The 1208-nt window shown below is 57.5% G+C and overlaps 1 protein-coding gene across 1 annotated transcript in view; it reads left to right on the top strand.

The window, feature by feature from the left end:
* HEPACAM (hepatic and glial cell adhesion molecule) overlaps positions 1 to 956 on the top strand; it is a 3300-nt gene extending 2344 nt beyond the window's left edge. Inside the window, exons 2-4 of the mRNA XM_029962116.1 lie at positions 1 to 227; positions 459 to 740; positions 847 to 956. The exon at positions 1 to 227 is cut by the window's left edge and continues 175 nt beyond it. Of these exons, the coding sequence (XP_029817976.1) occupies positions 1 to 227; positions 459 to 740; positions 847 to 956 (619 nt within the window). The remainder of the gene's footprint in view (positions 228 to 458; positions 741 to 846) is intronic.
* Positions 957 to 1208: the final 252 nt, after the last annotated feature.

Genomic DNA, 1208 nt, shown 5'->3' with positions numbered 1-1208 from the left:
CAAGTGGCAGCTGAAGAGGGACAAACCCGTCACCGTCGTCCAGTCCATTGGCACCGAGATCATCGGCAACCTACGGCCCGACTACCGCGACCGCATCCGGGTGCTGGAGAACGGCTCGCTGCTCATCAGCCCCTTGCAGCTGGCTGATGAAGGCGCTTACGAGGTGGAGGTGTCCATCACCGATGACACCTTCACCGGCGAGAAGACCATCAACCTCACCGTGGACAGTAAGGGCAAGAAGGAAGGGCATCCCGTGGAGATTCGGTTCTCCATAGGATGTCTTCCCTGACCACTTTTTGGGGGGGGTTTCTCCAACTGAGGAGTGGTTTTGGGGGTTTCAACCACCTCGCGCAGCCAAGTTATATCCCTGGTGGGGTTTTGCTGTCTCCCTTCCTGTCTCCTGGGCCCAACTGTCCCCCGAGACATGGTGTCACCATGGTTCCCCTGCTCATCCACAGTTCCCATCTCGAAGCCACAAGTGCTGGTGGCCTCCTCAACGGTGCTGGAGCTCAGCGAGTTCTTCACCCTCAACTGCTCGCACGAGAATGGCACCAAACCCACCTACACCTGGCTGAAGGATGGGCGGCCACTGAGCAATGACTCCCGCCTGCTCCTCTCCCCCGACCAGAAGATCCTCACCATCACCCGCGTCCTCATGGCTGACGATGACGTCTACAGTTGCCTGGTGGAGAACCCCATCAGCCATGGCCGCAGTGTCCCTGTGAAACTCACTGTCTACCGTAAGCCACTGTTCCCCCCTCTTGCACCCCCAGGGTTATTCATCCCTTGCAGATACTTCCAGCTAAAATTTTGGGGGGGTTGTTCCCCCTCGTTCCTCTCCCCCAGGCCGGAGCTCTCTCTACATCATCCTGTCCACAGGAGGCATCTTCCTTCTCGTCACCCTGGTGACAGTTTGCGCCTGCTGGAAACCCTCCAAGAAGTACGGCTGGGGGTAACACGGGAGCCAAAGGGGGTCACCCTGTCTTGTCCCATCCTGTTTTGTCCCATCTCATCTCTTCCCATCCTATCTTGTCCTGTCCCACCACATCGTACCTCATCCCATCCTGCCTTGACCCATATGTCCTGTCCCATCCCATGCTATCTCTTCCCATCCCAACCTGACCCATCCCATCCTGTCTTGACCCATATTATCCCATCCTGTCGTGACTTATCTGTCCTGTCCCACACCATCCCATCCCATGCCATCC

The sequence above is a fragment of the Manacus vitellinus genome, unplaced genomic scaffold (assembly GCF_001715985.3).
Source record: "Manacus vitellinus isolate BGI_N305 unplaced genomic scaffold, ASM171598v3 scaffold_41_pilon, whole genome shotgun sequence".
In the NCBI taxonomy this organism is placed as follows: domain Eukaryota; kingdom Metazoa; phylum Chordata; class Aves; order Passeriformes; family Pipridae; genus Manacus; species Manacus vitellinus.
This window is presented reverse-complemented; position numbering and strand designations above follow the sequence as displayed.